Genomic DNA, 16,774 nt, shown 5'->3' with positions numbered 1-16,774 from the left:
ACGGAGCACGGAGAGCTCGGTTAATTCTCTGAGATGCATGATATATATCCTCTTTGATCGGATATTATACGTGGATCAACTGAAGCTTCTGCTATTGAGCTTTGAGCTGAATACAACCGATGGCAAGGTATAAATCGCACCACATCCGCGTATGTCGATAAGGCGAACCAAGAGATAGAACAACCCCCGCCATCATGTACACATCCATCGTCCTTATTACTCTGCCATACCTGGCATCAGCATTGCCTGGGTATGACAGCCGCGTTGCTAAACGGGACAGCACTCTGATTCCCACCTCATGCTTCGACTCGACTTCATCGCTGACCAGCTATTTCAACTACAACTACCCATGGGGCGACACTCACAACGGCGCCGCGATCATGAGCAGCTCTCACGCCGTGATCTCCACTTCTGGCACATTAACTCTGAACGCAACATACACCGGAGCATCGGACTACAGCTACGACTCTGGGACCGTGTATGCAAAAGACTCCTTCACCGTGGAGACCTCTGGCGGCTTGAGCTTGTCGGCCGATTTCATCGCGCCCGTGGCGACAGGGACGTGGCCTGCCTTTTGGCTGAACGGAGTGAACTCCTGGCCCCCCGAGGTCGATATTGCCGAGTGGAAGGGGACTGGCGAGATCAGTTTCAACACGTTCAATACCTCCAGCGCGGTGGAGTCGAAGAATGTGGACTACCCCGACCCTTCGGACTTTCACACGGTCAAGGCCGAGCTGCGCGATGAGAATGGAAGTGATGTCAGCATCGGTTTCTACTTGGATGGAACCCTGATTGCGACCCAATATGCCGAGGGTCTTGTTGGGCAGCCTTTGAATCTGATCATTGATTTGCAGATGGAAGGGAGCAGTGGAAGTCCAGGCCCAACAGGAAGTAAGCTTTTGTTCTTCCTATGCGACTCTCGTCCTCTCCTTGGTTTTCTGCAGTCGGTGCTGATACAAATGACATAGCAACTCTGTACCAGATCAAGAATCTGGAGGTGGTTAGTCTGAACCCTTAGTGGGCTGGACCTGGAATCGAGCATGGTAGCCCACAGTTGTCGTGACTAGCTTTCGTTGACGGCGAGGTCGCGGTCCCAGATGTTTACTTCGTGTGATGCTGTTGTGCTGTTGATACCAGTTCTGAAAAGAGTAAGATGGGTGGGTTCTAGTGGACCAACAGACCAGTTAAATATGTAAAGGCTGACCGCCTTCAAAGGGCCGGTTGTGACAGGCAGAATTGCCAAGTCCACCGCCTTCCAGGAAACCAATAGGAGTGCGTGGATTTCATTGCCTTGCACTTTCTTGTAGATGTCCGCTTCGCTCTGCAACAATCAGATTCATTCTGGCATTCTCAGAGCCATGGGGGACAGCGGGTATAGCTGCTTCTTGCTTGAGACGAAACAAGAAGGAAGATTAACTAGGCCGCGCGGCCTGCACAGGCGGAAGATAAGTACGTAGTCTTCCGGTCACAAGGCTTCTAATTCTTGCTGTCGATATCTGTTTGATCCTTCTATCAATCCATTCGCGGCGCCCGATTGGCCAAAAGGATTTACGCCCCGGTGGACCGGGGCTCCAAGCAAGGCTTGATTCTTCATGGCATCGCTTTGACTACTCGACATGACCCGCCGACTCCTGAGGTTGGATTCCACCACCGTTGGTGTCTGTTGAATGCGACATGCGAGTCTCCGTGCAAGATGCACTATATCAACTGCTCGGAGTGCATTGGGATGTCCCGAAATAACCCGATTCGAAAGGAGGGCCCGACGTGCATCCTTAAATGTTACCACTAGCATGACATTGCCATGGCCTCGCCTAGCATCTCGACAGTCTGTTGGTATGGACAATACTGACTAGTCAATCGATCCTCTCGGACTGGGCTACCCACGACATTTTTCCTGCGTGCATGGTAGTGGAGGGAATGTCCGTTGCCCGTACTGTACTCGAGACATCCACTAGGGGAATCCTACGAGTCGTTCACGGCCATGTCTATGGCCATGACAGACTCGGTCCATTTATGTATCTGACCCAAGCCAAGAGAGAATTCTGCCCGTTAATGCTCCCAGGCGGGTTTCTTCCGTTCCCTTCAGTCCTCACCCCTTCGTCCACGGAGAGCGGTTCTCACGATGAATCTGCAATCCGCGCTGCTCTTGATCGGTCTGTTACTGCTGAGCAGTCAATCGCTGGCTGGCCTAGTCGCTCGTCCACAGAATGGCTTGAAGAAAAAAGCCGACCCGGGCCTTATCAGAGCTCGAGTGGCTCCGAGTGCCAAGCAGTCGTCGTCCTACTGCCCTATGAAGCCAAAATCTTACACGGCCAGGCCTACCGGGACCAGGTCTGGAATCGCAGTCATGCCCTCTAAGCAACCTTTTGCGTCCGCTTGGCCTACCGGCTCTTATTCCTGGCCATTGAAAGCTTCAAGGTCGGGTACTATCGCGTCTCCTCTGATCTGCACTAAATCTGCAGCTGCCGGTCATAGCTCGGGCTTTATACGCTCCACGCCAGTCCTCTCGTCGGTCCCGAATACTCCATTATGGGGTTATACTGCATCTTATGCACACACCCCGTCTGGCCCGTCTATTCAGGCGTGTAACACGACCAAAACCGCTGGTGGTACTTCGAATTTGATTCGTTCTACGTCAGTCGTGGCCCCTTCATCGTCTTCATCTTCGTCTTCAACGACACCGTCTTCTACGACCTCTTCTACGACTTCTTCTACGACTTCATCATCTACAAGCTCGCCTTCTACAACTTCCTCTTCTACAACTTCTTCATCTACGCCTACCCCGTCTGAGACATGCCACGTCCATATCTGGGAGTTAGTCGATGGCACATCGACAACGTACTCCTACGTCTTCGTCTACCTTACCGTCTACAACGGCAAGGGGAAGATGGTATACAACGACACGAACGACGAAACGAAAGAATGGGAATCCACCGGCACCACCTTTACAGTCTCCAAAGACGACACAGATCTCGACAACGATCTCTCCGTCACCTTCACCGAGGAGGATGCGCCGGGTAAATCCGGGTTCTACAATTACATGTTCAATCTGACGTACGGTGATGACAACTGGAGCAGTATCGACAAAGAGTCCGATGGTAGCTCGTGGTGTGGTGTCGGGGGCTGGGATATAAAGGATTCTAAGGAAGAGATATCTGGCCCGCAAGACGAATCGGTGAGTCGATTTTCTTTCTGAGGGGCTTTCTTGATGCACTTTTGGGGCGTGGGAGGATGGTATGCTAATATTCATTTCTGTAGAATCGCCAGAGTGACTGCTACTGGCCCTGTTGAGGCTTTGCCGGCCGTGGACTTTGTCGGTGCATCTGGGGGACTTTCCATCTCTACTGTCGTTTTGGCCGTTACTGGAAACTCCTCGGTTGGGTGTCGTCGCTTGCTAATGTTTTGCACGTCGCCACAAGGCAGTTGCAATTGTCATGGAACGAAAGCGAATGAATTGCTGATTATAGATGTACATTTTTAGATTGTCAATATAGAACCAAATGTATCTAGTATCTGCAGCGGCGTGGTGTTAGTCAAGATCCGGCACGCATTCGTTGTAAAGACAGACTCACGAAAAGTTTTCTGTATGAAGCCACAGTTCCCTGGCGCCGCCTGGTCTCCTCGCTAGGATTCTACTCTGAGCGGCCGAGGCCGCCTCACCGACATCATGCGTCATGGACGAAGGACCACATACAATGACTCCCACCGAGACGTTGTCCTGGTCTGCAGTCTGCCGAATTAAGACGGGCAGATCCGGCCGTCCAGTAAAGAACTGAACGTTGAAGACGTCCGTCACAGCGAACTTCCATTCTTTGGAACCAACGCTTTGCGTCTTGGTGTCCTCCAATTTAGGCTCAGAGCTGTCAGACTCTGACCCTTTGGCGTCGGTATAGGTTTCGTGGAGGTGAATGGACAGCCCGGGGACGGCTTGCTGCCGGGCTTGTCTCCCCGCCATGTCTTCCAGGGCCTGCAGGTACCACGCCCGAAGACCCGGGTCGCGGGTCGCGATGATGACCTTCATCTCCTTGCCGTGCTTGTACTCACCGAACCGAATAAAATCCTCGATCATAGACAATGTTAGTCCGGCACCGGCGCCTCCACCAATGACGAGATTCCGGTCATAATCCATCGATTTACCCGTCGGGAGTCCGCCGTAGGGGCCATCCAGCAAGACGGGGACCTGGATGTCAGGATTTTTCTTGGCCAGGCTCATCAAGCGACCCGTCAGTCCCCCACGCCGCTTGACGTAGAAGACCAGCTGGTTCCTCGTGCCGCGTTGCGGGACCGAGCAAATCGTGAAGGGATGCGCCGTGAGCGCGTGCACGCCGCATGTCAGGAAACGAAGAAATATGTGCTGTCCCGGCATCCAGTTCATGTTCGTGTCGATGGTGATCTTGAGGGTTTCCTCTGACTCGGCGGCCAGTCGTGCCTTGTGCCGGATGCCGTGTTCGAACCATGTTCGGCACTGTGCGTAGAGCCAGCATAGCGTGTAGAGGACTGCGGTGGCAATGAAGTAATCCCAGGAGGACATGCGGAAGTCGCAGTGGAAGAAGAAGAAGACGATGAAGACCATTGCCATGAAGAAGTGGGTCGCTTTGAAGAACTCATAGTAACGGTTTCTGGTAGATGAGGGCTGTCAGCTGCAACAAACATGTAGTCTGCCGAAGCAGAGAGGATCACGCACCGAATCCACGGCACCGACATAAAGGTTAGCCATGCCTGCGCGATGAGGGCCACCACGCCGGTGACCCAAACCCCGCCGTCGGTCCACTTCTCAACGATATCTCCCATCCAGATGTGGTAGACGATAAAAGGGAAGGTATGGACGAGTGCGAGGACAAACATCGCCCAGGCAATCCAGTTATGCCAGACATTCAGCTTCTCGTGAGAGATGGCAGTCAATGCCGTGATGGGATTGGTCTTCGCACCGAGCACACTTCGTCTGGTGTTAGCTTCGCACGGACGAGAAAGAGCAGGTGGCATCGTACACAAGGAACGGCATGCATGCGAGGGCCATGAAGCCTGCGCGAGTGGCAATCGGCGGGGAGCTGCCGTAGCTGAGCTCCATGGTATTGGGCCAGTAGTATGGATGCGGCCCGAGGGTCATTGCTGGCAGATCGGAGATTAGTTTTGGCAACTCTGCACACAAAGCAGCGGTTGTTGAACCTACCAAGGAAGAAGACCAGGCCGGCAGCGCCGAGCAGGGCGACACCCAAGGATTGGGTGTTCCATCCGGCCACGCGCCAGCTCTTATATGACAGGAACCGGAAGAAAGACAGCAGACGTAGCCAAACTGGATTACTTTGGAAGCGGCGTGGGAAGATGAGGGTGATCAAGTGGGCAATAGTAAAGAGAATGATTGCCACGAGGAAGAAGGCCACGGTGGGCAGCGCATAGCGATGGTCGGCCTCATACCAAAACACCCAGTACTGACTCTTGAAGGCGCACTGTTCGGGCGTCATGCTGCACTTGCCCGGGTTGCGGGACGAGTGCAACATGACCGGTTGGTCCAGCCATGGAAGCATAGCCATCGTGTTGAGAGGCTCGAGGCTCGACACGCGAGGACCAGAAGTAGGGAAGGAAGAAGGAAGATGTTGATCGCTGGAACCACCGAGATGGCCGGCATTATTAATATCTCCGGATCTCAGACTGGTGGCTTGATATCCCACTTGCAACTTGCTCAATGTGCTCAGAACCTGCTCACCCTAACGGCTTGGGTCTCGACAGCTGTGATGGGCCTGAACTCCACAATTTCCATATTCTACGATAGGTATTCCACGCGGCTGGATTGAATGGATCGTATTTTTTTCTCAGCACCCCGCTCCAGCCTTCTAGATATCGATGAACGATATAGAGAGCAGGCAATTGGCGCCCTGTTCACCTGTTGAGTCCCTAGATTTGTGTCATATTCGTTCGTTCTTTCTCTTCCTTTCGCTCTTTCTCTTCTTGGCACGCTTAGCAATGAGCACATTTGCGTGCATTAGAGTGGGGCCAGGGTGGGTCTTCCCGCTCAGGGACCCATCCAGTACTCCTGGATCCACCAATCAAGACTGCCAGCCCCATCGCAAACACGCGATGCGGGTGTTTTCCCACACTAAAAGAGGGAAAAGTGATGCGCGCCCAGCCAGGAATATCCTCGGACTACTTCGTTCCTCAATGACCAAGCGGTGGAGTCGGGCGTTTTCGATGTGATAAAAACACGTCTTCCCTGAGCGACATTGAGCATTTTACCATTTCCCAACGGTTCGACGACTCATCCCGTATAAAATCGACAAGACCAAACTACCAGGCTTCAACTTGCATCCTCCATCTTTCCTTGTAGGCCACCGCTGCCTCACTGGCCCAGACCAACCATGATGGATATGGGAGATATGACAGCGTCGATGTCGACGGCCACCGCGACATCGACCATGGCCATGGCCTCGGCAACAGCCACCGACTCGTCCATGTCCTCCATGTCCATGTCCATGTCCATGACCTTCTTTGCCTCGTTCAAAACACCGCTCTACGCCACCGACTGGACACCGACCTCCAAGGGCCAATATGCCGGAACCTGCATCTTCCTAATCGCCCTGGCGGTCATTCTGCGCGTCCTTATCGCCCTGCGGCCCATCCTCGAGGGTCGGTTATGGACCGACGGCATACGCCACGGCATGATCCACGACCATATGCTCGGGGAGGACACGCATCCCACCAAACCCGTGTCTGGCTTCCATCTCAGTATGCAAGAGCTAGGGAGCCGGTGGTCTCGATGGCGTGTGAATCCGGCCGCGGGCCGGGCCACCTATGAGCTGTTCGTTTCGGGGATAGCATATCTGCTGTAAGTTCTTCTTCGAGGTACCAAGAGGAGACCGTGAAACTGACGACTCGAGTCAGGATGCTTGCTGTGATGACCATGAATGTCGGGTATTTCCTCTCAGTCCTGGGTGGTATTTGGCTGGGCACCTTCATCATGGGGAGTGTTGCCGCGGAGAGCTCGTGGATGCACTGTTAATACAGGAGGGGTGAATGCGACGATACCTTTCGCTGGCTTGGTGGTCCAGCGGGACATGAAAATACCACTTCTTGCATGGCCGAGCTCTACGATTTCATCAAGGGCCCGTTGTATATAATAATTCGAACCAGCAGTCCAGGACGACGTACATAAATCCTACTCTCCCTTTGCTACCTAGGTACCGTTCAAACATGATGTAGACAACTCTTTGTACAGCATCCCATGGACAATATTCCGCCAGGATCTACTCTCCAATCACTCGTTCGAGGTATTGCAACCAATTCTCGCCCAACACTTTGCGCATCTTCGCCTCCGACCAACCAGCGCGAGCCATGGCCTTCGCCAGCTCGGCTCGCTCTTTCAACGGACCCAGTGGCTTCACCACTGTCTGACTACCCCAAGGCGTCAGTCGACGCGCATATCCCTTGTCCAGATTACACCACGCCATGAATTCGCTCGGCCGCGCATGGCCCTCGCTGGCATCCGAGCCCACGCCCACCAGATCTTCGCCCACCAACCCGATCACATAGTCCAGAGCAGCCACATAGTCGTCAATCGTGGATTCGTTGCCCTTGGCCATGTGCGGCCCAAACTGGCTGATCCCCACAAAGCCGCCTTTGCTTCCAATCAGACGCAGAAGATGATCAGACTTGTTGCGTGGGTGATCGCGCAGACCGCCGGGCAGCACATGGCTGAAGCAAGGGGGCTTGGTCGCATACTCGATCACATCCTCGCTGGTGACGGGTCCGACGTGCGACAAGTCCACGACCATCCCCAGGCGACCCATTTCATCCACCACTTGGCGACCAAAGCCCGTGAGACCCGAATCGCGGAGCTCCGTGTAGCCCGCGCCGGAGTAATTCTGCGTGTTGTAGGTGAGCTGCATCTTGCGCACACCCAGGTCGCGGAAGACACGCAGATAGTCCAATTGGTCTTCGATCCCCGCGGTGTTCTGCCAGGAGAGGAGGACGGCCGTTTTGCCGTCGCGTTTGGCCTGGCGAATGTCGCGGACGGTGTGTGCTTGCACGATCAGGTCGGAGTGCTCTTCGAACCACTTCTTCCACTGCACGACGTTGGCGATCGCGCCGCGAAACCCTTCCCAGATGCCACAGGTACAGGATACGCCGGTGATGCCGCCATGGTGCCAGGCCTCGAAGATATCGCGCGACCAGTTGGCGATGTTGAGGCCATCGAAGTGGATTGCGTCGCGGTAAATTTCCAGTGCTTCACTTTCCGACACCATGGTGAAGGCGCAATTGGAATGACAGAAAGAGAACGCGTGGACTCACTGCAGTCTACCACGGCAAGCGACTATGCTCTTATCTAGATCCACCGCGGTGTCATCCCCGATCCATATTGCCCGTTGTGGCTACGAATGGCGTGCTTTGCTGGGGAATGACGAAGCGGCTTCATTTCACCGCGGCCTCTCCGACATCCAGTGCCTTCTCATCGCACGGATGAGATTATGGAGGGCGCCATTCATCGCTTCCGGATCCATCGCCGCACTCTCCCAGCGCAATCAGAGGCATCGCAACCCCGACGCAATCATCGATCCGCGCTGGCGTCTGCGAGCCCCACCAATCACAATACCCGGCGGCCATCTACAGTGCCGGCTTGTCGCCGATGCCGTCAACAGAAGAAGCGATGCACGCGCACCTCCGAAGGGCCATGTAAGCCGTGCCTGGTGGCTTGGCTACCTTGCTCGCTGATGGAGCGGTCGGCCAGTCCGCAGACGCGAGAACGAGAACTCCACGCTCGCATTGATTGGCTCAGTCAACTCGTCAATCATGTATTACCCGTTGATCTACCGCCAGTGGAATCGATCGAGACAGGGAGAGATCTCTTGTTGCCAAAGAGCCCAAGGGAACCCTCGCTTGTCGGCGTGACGGCCGATATGAACCAGACCGACACGGTTCATGAGAACAGGTCGAGTTCTGCGAAAACAGAAGGCGACGAGACGATTTCTGTCTCGGCAAGTCGCAAATGCCTTCAAGCATATTTCCGTCATGTACACCGTGCATATCCATTTCTGGATAGCGAAGCTGTCATGGGCGAACTTGACAATGTGTGCAAGGAGAATGCTGGGGATGACTCGCTCCCTCGCTCGCTGGTTCCAAGCCGCTTGCATATGATTATGGCGATTGGATTCACGACTTTGCAGCGCGCGGGAGAAGTCCAGGATATCGAGGAAAGTTCGTTCGAGCCTCTTCTCAACCAGATTCTGTATGAGTGCCTCTGCCGCGTTGACGAGCAGTCGGCCGGCACCCTTCTGCTTCTCGGTTTATATCTCTTGTTCAAGCCATCTGATATGGACCCAAGGGCCATCGCGGGTGTTCTCACCCGCCACGCGTTGGCTATTGGGTTGATCAACGAATCCGCAATCAACGTGGACCTTTCCCCGCGGGCTTTAGAGCTGCGCCGTCGACTGAGCTGGTCGATATATGTCTTCGATCGCATGATTAGCATCTCGTACGGGCTTCCGTTTGGTTTTCCCGACGAGGGGATGCAAGTTCCCTTGCCCAGCATTATGATCCATGAATATGCCTCGCCAGAGGGGCACCAATATACAATAGCCCTGCAAGTAAGCCGACACGTCATTTCTCTGCGGCAGCTGGAGACTTGCATTGTTGATGCCATCTACAAACACGACACGGCTGCGCATCACCAGGAGCTGCGTCGCCGAATCGAGGACTGGTATACGCAGGGCTGTCTGCTCTCGAGCTCCGCTCTATGGGAAGACGACCAACTCCCATTCCATACGACGATTACCTGGCTCAATGTCCGCTATCAGAATCTACTTTTGCTATTATACAGTCCCTCGGCCCAGACGAAACCGGCTGATCACGACCACATCCCCAAGCTACAGGCCGCCGCCCAGCAATACGTCCAGCTGAGCCTGATCTTACACGAACACCGCCATCTACCAATGAATTGGATCACACTGTGCCGCCTTCTCTCCCTGGGTGCGATCTTCTTCTACTGCATCAGTACATGGACAGCGCCCTCCCAGGACGTGCCGGAAATCGCTCTCCTGGCGTCCTTACTCGAAATGTTCCCGGCCACTTGGAATGCCGCACACGACGGATCCCGAGTATTGCACCGTCTCGCAGAGACCATCACGAAACAGAAGACCCCGATCATGCCGCTCAATGAGTCTTCTGGTCCCTCAATCATAGCTACTGCCGGACTGGATGTTGAGCTCGGACTACAATCTATACAGTCTGATCTAGCAGCATTACTGAGCTGTACGCTAGGGGAGGCAAGTTTCTATATATGGCCTCTGCGGTCGGATATTGTTGGAAGAACATTCCCTAACCAGCTGGTTACCATGGATTATATGGCCAGAGTACCAGAGAGCGCACTATTTGGCCCCCGCATTGGTATTCCCTCGAACAACACTTTGACCACTTTGACTCCGGCAGACAACGCACTAGGAAACAGTTCTTTAGACGCACAGTGGGTGAACCTTCTCGGCGGCATGGGATCAGACATGCTCTAGACAAAGAAAGGATGTTTGTCATTGTCATATCTTCGAATTTCAGAATAAACCAGATCCAAAATTTGACCTGGTATATTCTAACTACAAGTGTGCTTTATGGACATCCGTGCTCGGGGATTCATTCTTGTCAAAGTCGAACCCGAGCTGCTCCAGACTCGTCACTTCGCTCCGCCGACTGCCCAATGCCTGTGACGCCTTCTTGATCAATGGGAAGCGCTCCCGCGTCCACTTCTCCTTCTCTCCCCAGAAAGGCGACTGTCTACCACGTCCCTCGTTCTCCAGGCCCGGACGACACGCTGCTAGGGCACTCAGTTCGTGTAGAGCATTGATATACTCGGCATCCAGTGGAAACGCGAGCGTGTTGAAGCTCTTCCCATCTCCGCGACGGGCCGTCCAGTCTTGGACCCATTGCTCCATCTCCGATGTCGAAGGAAGCGCCAGTCTGCCGGAGAACACGCGCGCGATCCATGCGCCCTGGGCCTGGCTGAAGGGGAAAGGGACGATGCGCTGCGGGAACCCAACGAGCGCGAGTGTTGGTTCCGCGGTGTAGAATACATGATTGTACAGACTGTGTGGGCGTGCGCCATCCGTCACGATTGGCGGCTCGAGGCTGGACAGAAAGGGGATTGAGAAGTGGTAGCCCGTGCAGAAGACTATGTGGTCGACGTCCGTCTCTTCCCGCCCGTCGGTGAATCGGACGAGAGAGTGATCGGGGTCAAGAAGGGCGATTTCAGGGAGACTCTCGGAGACCGCGGCCTGCTCTGGAGAGAGGCTGGTTGCAGTTCGCTCGGAGATCAGCAGTGGGTGTTGTGAGACGCGGCTGATTTGGAGTGCGATGTCGATTCCCGACGCCGAGTGTCCGACCACGATGACTTTCTACACCCGTGTTAGTATTCTGCTTGCTCGGGCGTGAATGATGGGATCGGGTGGTACATGCCTTGCCTGCAAATGCATCCGCACGCCGATAAGATGAGGAATGAACGATCGACGCTGGAAACTTGCGACTCCATTCGGCCAGCCCCGGTATAGCGGGAATGTAAGGATCGTTGTGATGGCCATTAGCCACCACAACCGCATCAAAGTGCGCATCCAGAACTCGGTTGGTCTGCAAATCGCGCCATGTCACGGACCATTCTGGGTTCGGACGGGGCTTTGACAGCTTGATATCCAGAACCAGCGAATGCGATCGAATCAGTGGCCGCAGATCCTCCGCATAGTGGTGGAGATAGTCTTTGACAACGCGATGGGTCGGGAAGAGTGCCGTGCCGGTAGGAAATGGCGAGTCGATAAACTGCATCATCGACTTTGGGATGTTCGTTTCTAGCGAGTCGTAGACTGGCGACACAAAAGTCCCGTTCACCGGCTGTTGCGGTCTCTGGCTTGGAGTTGCGTGAGGAGTCGATAGACAGTCGGCGATGCCCACATCACCGGTATAATTCCAGACGCCTCCGGGCTGATCGCGCTGTTCAAAAAGCGTGATTGTGGTAAACTTTTGCTCTGCAACGAGGTACCTATCATCCGATTAGATCTTTTGAATGGGTCGAAATCTATAGACGTTTGACTGACTTGGCAGCACCGAGACCGCAAGGGCCAGCGCCAATGATAGCCACGCGCCGGATGTCCATGGCGTGGAAGCGATCGTCTATATACATCTATGTACAAGTCGGAGGGCAGCGATCCCTTTTAAAACCATGAGACCTTCCGTATCGCGCGATAAGATGAGATCCACCGACGACTCCTTTCCTCATCGAGCGAGTCTGTGGCGCCATCGGAGCCCGGATTGGCGTGTTGCGAGCGCCGCCCGAACGGGTAAAAACAGTCGGAGCCTCGCCGATTGAAGCCGTGGATGTCGACGCTATCTGTCAGTTAAGGCTGGATGATGTGCTTGTCGGCACTTAAGTCGTCCTCGGAAGAGATGTAGTCGCATGGCAAGTATAAAGGCCGTTCTGTTCGAGAGATGTTGGTAGAATATCGTCCCAAGTCTCTTCCATCACTCTCCGCCGTGTTGACCTCAAAAATGGGATCTGACCTGACCATTGCCGCGAAGGCGAGCCCGAAGATCGAGGGTCGTGAAGTCGACGAGTCTAGCCACGATCTATCGCAGGCCCCCGTTCCGCGAAGTAAATACTCTCGCCTCAAGGGAGCGATCTGGGACAGCTGGGACAAGTCACCGGAAGAGCGCAAGCTAGTTCAAAAGGTGGACTGGTGGTTGCTGAGCTATGCGTGTACAGCATACTTCATCAAATCCCTGGACCAAGGAAACGTGAGTTCCCTCCCCGTGATGGATGAACGGCATGTACTAATGATCTCAGACTTCAAATGCCTATGTCTCCGGCATGAAAGAATCCCTGGATCTCAAGGGGAACGACCTGAACCTGTTGACGACCTACTGGAACATCGGATATATCCTGGGCCAGATTCCATCCCAGTTGGTATTGACCAAGATCCGTCCGTCCATCTGGCTACCGGCGCTCGAGCTGCTGTGGAGTGTCTTCGTCATGGCCGAGGCAGGCGCGAAAGATGCAAAGACCATCTTCGCCCTGCGTTTCTTCATTGGTCTCTTCGAAGCCTCCGCATACCCCGGCATCATCACTCTGCTAGGGAACTGGTACACACCCCAGGAGCTGGGAAAGCGCAGTGCCATCTTCCAAGCGTCTTCCAGCGCGGCGAATATGTTCTCTGGATACCTCCAAGCCGCGTTGTACTCCGGCATGGATGGCCGCGCAGGCCTGTCTGCCTGGCAGTGGCTGTTCATCTTCGACGGCATCCTGGGTGTCCCGATTGCTCTGTATGGCTTCTGGGCCATCCCCGACTCCCCCAGCGACACGAAGAATAGATGGCTCAGCAAGGAGGAGAGTGCACATGCCGTGCAACGAATGAGGGAGGTCGGGCGCGCACCCGCTGGGAAGCTCACCTGGCGAACCGTCCTAGATGTCTTTCGCTCCTGGCCCGTCTGGCTGTTTTCCACCGTCTTCATCACCCACGTCCTCGGCCTCCGGATCTACTCGTATTTCAACGTCTGGCTCAAATCGACGGGGCGATACAGCGTCGAGCAGGTCAACGTCATCCCCTCCGCTGGGTACGGGCTGCAGATCATCTTCACGCTGATGTATGCCTGGACCAGTGACTTCTTGCGGATGCGCTGGCCGGTGATTGTGTTTGCCTGCGTTCCGGCACTGGTCGGGACGATCATCCTGTCTGTCTGGCCGGAGCATAACACCGCAGCCATGATGGCTGGCTGGCTGCTGACGTATATCGAGACCGGCGCGGGGATCATCTTCACCTCGTGGGTGAACGAGACGTGTGGCTTTTCCGCCGAGCACCGGGTGATCGTGATTGGCGTGATGGAGGCGATTTCCTTCACCTTCAACGCGTGGGTTCCGCTGCTCGCGTATAACACGGGCCAGGAGCCGCATTTCAAGGTTGGGTATCAGATGGCTGCGATGTTCTTTGCAGTCGAGATGGTGTTGACGGTCGTGATTGCGGCGGTCGAACGGCGATGGCCTGCTGGGGAACCCAGGAGAAAAGAATCGCCCGTGTTGGCGTGAAGAACGGGCAATTTGGGACAGTCACGATCAATAGGATCACTGGAGTACATACGGGGGTTCTAAGGAAACTATGTAAGTAGTTTATTGATACTCTTGGTATATTTAGCCAATTTCGATTATTATCCAATTCATGCAAAGGCCATGGGGTTCGACCTGAATTTGCTGTACTGATAAAACGATCCCAAGAGATGGAAACCGCATAGATCGGGGAATACATCAAGGTCTAGAACACCGATGGGCAAGAAGCAGCTAATCTCATCCGAATTGACTTTCTGCATCGACACCAAGTGGTCTGCTATTCCACACAAGAAAGCAGATCCGTGATAAACAATCGAACAATTGTGCCTTGATCGTATATAGGCACTGCACCACTATCGGATGATCAAGGCTACTGGCTGAGCAGAATCGCGATGTAATCTTCTGCCTTTCAGCTGACCCCCACTTGTCCACCTTCTCTTGACAGGTTGCCGACCAACCACTTGCACACGCTTGCCGATACAATGGGAGCGACCACTCAACTCATCCTATCGACGGCCCTTTTCGCCCTCTTCCTTGCCATTCGCAGACTCGTCTCTGGAAAAAAGCCTGCACCGCTCCCTCCCGGGCCCAAGGGCAAACCGATCATTGGAAACCTGTTCGATCTGCCGTCAGCGGGCAAGCAGGAATGGCAGCACTGGCTGGAGCACAAGGAGCTCTATGGTGTGTGGGATCGCATGGAGCATTCGACTCTCACTGCTGACGCCGGCACAGGTCCTCTCAGTTCCGTCACCGTTCTGGGTCAAACCATCGTCATTATCAATGATAGAAGCCTTGCACTTCACATACTGGAAAAGAACTCGGCTAAACACTCCTCTCGTCCCCATCTCGTCTTCGCAGAACTGTCGGTTCCCTTCCTTACCAATTTGGTAGTCACCCTGACTGACCAACGACAGTGCGGGCTGGGGCCAAGTGCCGTCGAGCCAAGATAACACCAGTCTTCTCCGGACATATCGTCGGGCGATGACGCGCGTCCTGGGAATGCATGCCTCGGCATCGAGATTCGATCATTTGCTAGAGGTCGAAGCGCGGCGATTCCTGTGGCGGGTGCTTCAAACTCCCCAAGACTTTCTCCATCACACGCGAACGTGAGTGCGACATGTCGGATCAGAACGAACAGATGAGCGCAAGTACTAATCCCATAGCCAGAGCCGCTGGTGCCTTCATCTTGAAGATTATCTACGGATATAACATTCAGCCGCACAGTGAAGATCCCTTGGTGGCCCTAGCCGATTTGGCCCTGCAGCAATTCTCCCACGCCCTGGTGCCCGGGGTGTGGCTGGTTGATATAATTCCTGCGCGTAAGTCGAACATATCACCTAGGTCATCGCCCAAGAGATTCCCCGTAGTGACAAACCCCCATAGTTAAGTATGTTCCCGAGTGGTTTCCCGGTGCCGGTTTTCAAAAGACTGCGCGCTATTACCGGGAAACTGTCACCAAAGCTGCAGAGGATCCCTTTACCTTCACCAAATATCAGATGAGCTACAAGGCGCACCGGCCATCGTTTGTGTCCGAGCTTCTCGAGCAAGGGGAGGATGACCACATCATTAAATGGGGAGCGTTGGGGCTATACGGCGGGGGAGCAGATACGGTGTGTTCCCATTTGGACGGTTCTGGATCATCTCACTGACGCTATCGTGAGACCGTATCCGCCCTAGAAGGATTCTTCCTCGCAATGACGCTGTTCCCGGAGGTTCAGCGCAACGCACACGACGAAATCGACCGTGTTCTCGGCAGTTCAGCTTTGCCGACCGTTGCGGATCGATCCAGACTGCCGTATATTGATGCCCTCGTCAAGGAGACCCTCCGCTGGCATATTGTTGCCCCTGGGGGAATTCCACATCGAACCGACGAGGACGATGTGGTTAACGGGTTTTTGATTCCCAAAGACGCCATCTTGATGCCAAATATCTGGTATCGTCTACCTTCACTTTGTCTTGAGAACGCGCTAACCAGTCTATGTTCTTATCAGGGCGTTTAACCATGACCCTACAGTGCACCCCGAGCCATCACAGTTTCGTCCCGAGCGATACTTATCGGACGAGGGGCGAGACACCGAGCCTGACCCCCACGACACCGTCTTTGGCTTTGGACGACGCATTTGTCCCGGGCGACTAGTTGCCGACACATCTTTATTCTTGACTATCGCACACACTATAGCTGTCTTCGACATCACAAAGTCCACCGATCAAGACGGCAAGGAGATTGACCCGCCGGTGGAATTCACCCCCGGACTGCTTAGCCACCCGGTGCCGTATACGTGCGCGTTCACTGCACGGAGCGAGCAGCACAGAGCGCTGATACTGGACTTTGAGCGCAACACTCCTTTCGAAACAGGCGACGCCGAACGGCTGGCGGAAGCCCTCGGGACTCACTAGACGGGAATTCGATGCAATCGCCCTGTAGGGCACGATCGGGATCGGGGTCGGGGCCGGAATGCTTCTCGCGTTGAGTCGATGTGAGGTGACACCGCCGATGATTAAGTTCTCCTTGCGCACATGAGCATGCAGTGCGCTGTCCCCAATGTGCCCTTTTCGGCTGTGGGCATCTGTGCTGCTAATGCATGACGTGGCGGAGCCCACCTTGATACTAATTGGAGGTGACACAGCTATGTATACATAGCTTGATGATAACCGATTTCTTCGTGTTTTGGCTGTGTAAATTTCATATATTCCTAGCCCCCCCCCCCAAAAAAA

At 54.5% G+C, this 16,774-nt stretch overlaps 9 protein-coding genes across 9 annotated transcripts; 6 read left to right on the top strand and 3 right to left on the bottom strand.

The window, feature by feature from the left end:
• Positions 1–194: 194 nt before the first annotated feature.
• Positions 195–1,018, top strand: N7459_000605 (glycoside hydrolase family 16 protein; the record flags this gene model as incomplete). The annotated part of the gene is made up of 2 exons (XM_056939790.1): positions 195–891; positions 945–1,018. 2 exons carry the CDS (start codon positions 195–197, stop codon positions 1,016–1,018), a joined length of 771 nt encoding a protein of 256 aa, XP_056804070.1.
• Positions 1,019–2,122: 1,104 nt separating this feature from the next.
• Positions 2,123–3,196, top strand: N7459_000604 (uncharacterized protein; the record flags this gene model as incomplete). Its single annotated transcript, XM_056939789.1, has 1 exon — positions 2,123–3,196. One exon carries the CDS (start codon positions 2,123–2,125, stop codon positions 3,194–3,196), a length of 1,074 nt encoding a protein of 357 aa, XP_056804069.1.
• Positions 3,197–3,568: 372 nt separating this feature from the next.
• N7459_000603 (ferric reductase family protein) lies at positions 3,569–5,531 on the bottom strand (the record flags this gene model as incomplete). Its single annotated transcript, XM_056939788.1, has 4 exons — positions 3,569–4,619; positions 4,685–4,920; positions 4,961–5,109; positions 5,171–5,531. 4 exons carry the CDS (start codon positions 5,529–5,531, stop codon positions 3,569–3,571), a joined length of 1,797 nt encoding a protein of 598 aa, XP_056804068.1.
• An 825-nt stretch (positions 5,532–6,356) lies between these two features.
• On the top strand, positions 6,357–6,994 carry N7459_000602 (copper transporter family protein; the record flags this gene model as incomplete). The annotated part of the gene is given in 2 exon segments (XM_056939787.1): positions 6,357–6,820; positions 6,838–6,994. 2 exon segments carry the CDS (start codon positions 6,357–6,359, stop codon positions 6,992–6,994), a joined length of 621 nt encoding a protein of 206 aa, XP_056804067.1.
• Positions 6,995–7,238: 244 nt separating this feature from the next.
• On the bottom strand, positions 7,239–8,237 carry N7459_000601 (uncharacterized protein; the record flags this gene model as incomplete). The annotated part of the gene is made up of 1 exon (XM_056939786.1): positions 7,239–8,237. One exon carries the CDS (start codon positions 8,235–8,237, stop codon positions 7,239–7,241), a length of 999 nt encoding a protein of 332 aa, XP_056804066.1.
• Positions 8,238–8,451: 214 nt separating this feature from the next.
• On the top strand, positions 8,452–10,493 carry N7459_000600 (fungal specific transcription factor domain-containing protein; the record flags this gene model as incomplete). The annotated part of the gene is made up of 2 exons (XM_056939785.1): positions 8,452–8,664; positions 8,709–10,493. 2 exons carry the CDS (start codon positions 8,452–8,454, stop codon positions 10,491–10,493), a joined length of 1,998 nt encoding a protein of 665 aa, XP_056804065.1.
• An 81-nt stretch (positions 10,494–10,574) lies between these two features.
• On the bottom strand, positions 10,575–12,118 carry N7459_000599 (flavin-containing monooxygenase; the record flags this gene model as incomplete). Its single annotated transcript, XM_056939784.1, has 3 exons — positions 10,575–11,369; positions 11,431–12,004; positions 12,060–12,118. The coding sequence occupies 3 exons, from the start codon at positions 12,116–12,118 to the stop codon at positions 10,575–10,577; spliced, it is 1,428 nt and encodes a 475-aa protein (XP_056804064.1).
• Positions 12,119–12,510: 392 nt separating this feature from the next.
• On the top strand, positions 12,511–14,041 carry N7459_000598 (uncharacterized protein; the record flags this gene model as incomplete). The annotated part of the gene is made up of 2 exons (XM_056939783.1): positions 12,511–12,756; positions 12,806–14,041. 2 exons carry the CDS (start codon positions 12,511–12,513, stop codon positions 14,039–14,041), a joined length of 1,482 nt encoding a protein of 493 aa, XP_056804063.1.
• Positions 14,042–14,541: 500 nt separating this feature from the next.
• fmaG (cytochrome P450 monooxygenase fmaG) lies at positions 14,542–16,456 on the top strand (the record flags this gene model as incomplete). The annotated part of the gene is made up of 6 exons (XM_056939782.1): positions 14,542–14,921; positions 14,974–15,165; positions 15,227–15,378; positions 15,443–15,669; positions 15,721–15,992; positions 16,051–16,456. The coding sequence occupies 6 exons, from the start codon at positions 14,542–14,544 to the stop codon at positions 16,454–16,456; spliced, it is 1,629 nt and encodes a 542-aa protein (XP_056804062.1).
• Between the last annotated feature and the right edge of the window lie 318 nt (positions 16,457–16,774).

Source organism: Penicillium hispanicum, assembly GCF_028827665.1.
Source record: "Penicillium hispanicum strain IBT 35686 chromosome Unknown utg000001l_segment0_segment0, whole genome shotgun sequence".
Taxonomy (NCBI): domain Eukaryota; kingdom Fungi; phylum Ascomycota; class Eurotiomycetes; order Eurotiales; family Aspergillaceae; genus Penicillium; species Penicillium hispanicum.
Note: the sequence above shows the minus strand (reverse complement) of the source record. Positions and strands in the feature narration are given on the sequence as shown.